We start from the raw sequence: 3,177 nt of genomic DNA on the forward strand, positions 1-3,177 counted from the left end.
GTGAGGGGACGGTGCTGGGGCTCCGAGTGCCTGGGGTGCATGGCATCCCGGGAGCCGCACACCCAAAGCACCCGGGTGGTGCTGTCTGGGCCGGGTGTTGATGGGGACCTCACGTCTCATCTGCACCAGTGACCGAGGCGTGCAGATGGGGACGTGAGGGTGCAGCGGAGCCAGAGGAGACAGCCTCCCAAAATCACACACGGATTCTGTCTCCATTTCCCTGGTCTTGCTCTCCGTTGCTCTCCACCTCCCTGAAGCTGTGTGCTTGTTAAAGTTGCTCTCTCACTTCTGTGCCCTCCTGGCGCCCACAGACAAGGTCCTGGCGGAGCTGATCGAGCCCTATGAGCTGCGCACGGCGAAGCTGCGTGAGTTCCTGGAGGACGTGATGCCCTCGCTGCATTACGACATCGTGCCTCTGCTGGACCCCTACGGCCCCTCAATCACAGACCCCGACCTGCAGTGCCTGGTGGTCAGCGAGGAGACCCGCAGGGGCGGAGAGGCCGTCAACAAGAAGAGACTGGAAAACGTAATGGCTGCGCAGGGGCCTGGTGGACTGCGCCCCACAAAGCCCCTTGCTGGGGCGACCGTGGCCTCATTTGCGCTGCAGACCTGTCCCTCGTGCCGGGGCTGATGACCCCGGGGCTCTCCCTTTGGCAGGGGCTACCCGAGCTGGCGCTCTACGAGATCCTGCTGATGAAGGACCCTGACCACGCTCAGAGCGAGGAGGAGAAGATCAGCTCCTCCAGCCTGCGGCAGAGGCTGCTCGGGACGCTGCTACAGCCCCCGCGGGTGAGGGGGATGCTTGGGAGCCGTGGGCTGTCACAGCGTGCCCAGGGGGACGGGCGTCTCTGCAGGGCCAGGACCCTTCATGGCTGTCTCCAGGCCAGGTGGTCGGGATCCTCCAGCAGAGCCCACATCCTTCGTCTGCTGACAGTGCCTTCCCTTCCTCCCGCAGCACGACCCTGCCCTGCGCTCACGTCCGTACGTGATCGGCCTCACCGGGGGAACCGGGAGCGGGAAAACCTCCATCGCCAAACTGCTGGGACATCTGGGAGCCTTCCTCATTGACGCCGACAAGCTGGGCCACGCTGTCTACGTCCCCGGTGGCCCTGCCTACGAGCGCGTGGTGGCAGCTTTTGGGGCAGGTAGAGCCACTGGTGGCCGTGGGGAGGAAGAGGAGGGAGGGCTGTGCCATCGGATTCGGGCCCCACACCACCCAGATCGGGCTCTGAAGCTGATTCGGTGATGGTTGCGCCTGAGCGGGGCAAACCACTGCTTTCCCCAAATCGTGTCCCGTGTCAGAGCTGCTGTGCGAGGCCAAACCAGGCTGCCCTTGGTGTGGGAAAGGCTTCCCTGTCCTTTCCTGGAGTGATACGAAGAGCTGCTGGATCCGGTCCTGCAGCTTCTTTCTGGGTCTTCTTGGGAGCCCTGTGTTGAAATCCTTTCGCTCTGACCTGGGCTTGCCGCAGGGAAGCCACTTGGATTTGTTCTTTCCAAGCCTGCTCTGCTTCGTCTTGCAGAAATCCTCTTGGGAGCCCTGTGTCGAAATCCTTTCGCTCTGACCTGGGCTTGCTGCAGGGAAGCCACTTGGATTTGTTCTTCCCAAGCCTGCTCTGCTTCGTCTTGCAGAAATCCTGAATGGAGATGGGACAATAAACAGGAAAGTCCTTGGGGCCAAAGTGTTTGGAAGCCAGGTAAGAGCAGCATGGAGCTGTCAATATTTAATCTCCTGAGCTGGGAGCTGAGGCTTTTTATTTTTCAGCCCTCTGAGCTGCTGGTGCTTTCTTTCCTGGCTGCACTTTGTGGCAGTGACGCATGGACAGGGCAGGACACACAGATCTGAGGCTGCAGCTGTGCTGGACCACTCCTCTCACCGCAGCCACCTTGTCCCCATCCCTGTCCCCTCTGTCCCACCCTTGATTTTCACTGAGCACAGAGCCCTGGCATACACAGAGCTGATGCTCTCTGACTGTTCTGTGGTTTGGGCTTGCACCCAGTGGGTCTCAGTGCTGCAGCAGCCAAACCCAACCCTCTGCACTGGGCTTCACTGGCCAGGCCAGCGCCCGTCCCCTCGTGCAGGTCCCGTGGGCTGCCCCAGCCCAGGCATGAAGGTGGCTCAAGGGGCTCCCCGAGACCAAGGGGTCTTGCGTGGATGCTGCTGCCCTGGGAGCTTGCTGTGCTGCAGAGGGGTCTCTGCAAAGCGCCCTTCACAGTGGGCACTGCTGGATCCATCCCTATGCGTTAGCTGGTCCTTTCTGGGTGTCCTCCATGGCTGCTGCTGGCCCAGTGACCCCTTGCTGGCTGCCCGGGGGTCTGAGGACGCGTCACCAACTCCCACCATGGTCCCTTCCAGGAGCGACTGAAGAGTCTCACGGACATCGTGTGGCCGGAGATAGCCCGGATGGTCAGGGAGCAGATTGGGGAGGCAGGCGCTCAAGGTAACTGTGCCAGCTCCTGTCACAGCAGAGGTGGGAGCTGGGTGCATGGTCTCGTGCAGCCCACCACGGCCCAGCACCCCGGGAATCACTGCTTTTGGCAGTGCTGTGAGTCTTCTCCGTGTTCAGACCCCTCTGTTCTGTGGGGCAGCTTGCTGGGGTTTTCATGAGCACATCTCAGCAAACCCCTGCGTGACTTCCCTAGGGAAGGCCGTGTGCGTGCTGGATGCTGCGGTGCTGCTGGAGGCTGGCTGGCAGGACATGGTCCACGAGGTGTGGACGGCCGTCATCCCAGAGGAGGAGGTGGGCAATGCCCCTCAGCCCTGCACTTGCTGCTGGGGCTGGTTCTTGCCTCCCCTCCGAGCACCTCAGTGTCAACTCTGGTCCCCAGGCCGTGAAGCGCATCATGGCCCGGGACGGGCTGAGCGAGGAGGCTGCTCGCAGCCGGCTGCAGAGCCAGATGAGCAACAGCCAGCGCGTGGAGCAGTCGCAGGTGGGGCTGTACCGGGGGAGCCACGGGTCACCCGCAGGCAGGTGAGCCCCAGGCTGGCCACAGCTGAGGGTCTGCTGTGGGTGGCAAAGAGGGAGGTGGGGACCATGATGGGAACCGGAGGGCTCAGCGCTGTTCCGGGGTCACACGCGGTGTGCCTGGATGTGCAGCTCACCATCGAGGCTGCCTCCAGGCATGAGGGACAAATTCGGGGGTGTAAATGCAGCAGTGAAGGGACGGGAGGTGCAGGAT

At 62.4% G+C, this 3,177-nt stretch overlaps 1 protein-coding gene across 1 annotated transcript; it reads left to right on the forward strand.

Annotated features, from left to right (window-relative positions):
- Nucleotides 1-311: 311 nt before the first annotated feature.
- Nucleotides 312-2,969, forward strand: COASY (CoA synthase; the record flags this gene model as incomplete). The annotated part of the gene is given in 8 exon segments (XM_010192525.1): nt 312-526; nt 658-789; nt 956-1,145; nt 1,630-1,694; nt 2,354-2,438; nt 2,641-2,738; nt 2,827-2,941; nt 2,944-2,969. Coding segments are annotated over 8 exon segments (926 nt in total), but the record flags the coding sequence as incomplete, so codon positions are not given.
- Nucleotides 2,970-3,177: the final 208 nt, after the last annotated feature.

Source organism: Mesitornis unicolor, unplaced genomic scaffold (genome assembly GCF_000695765.1).
Source record: "Mesitornis unicolor isolate BGI_N332 unplaced genomic scaffold, ASM69576v1 scaffold33219, whole genome shotgun sequence".
Taxonomy (NCBI): Eukaryota; Metazoa; Chordata; class Aves; order Mesitornithiformes; family Mesitornithidae; genus Mesitornis; species Mesitornis unicolor.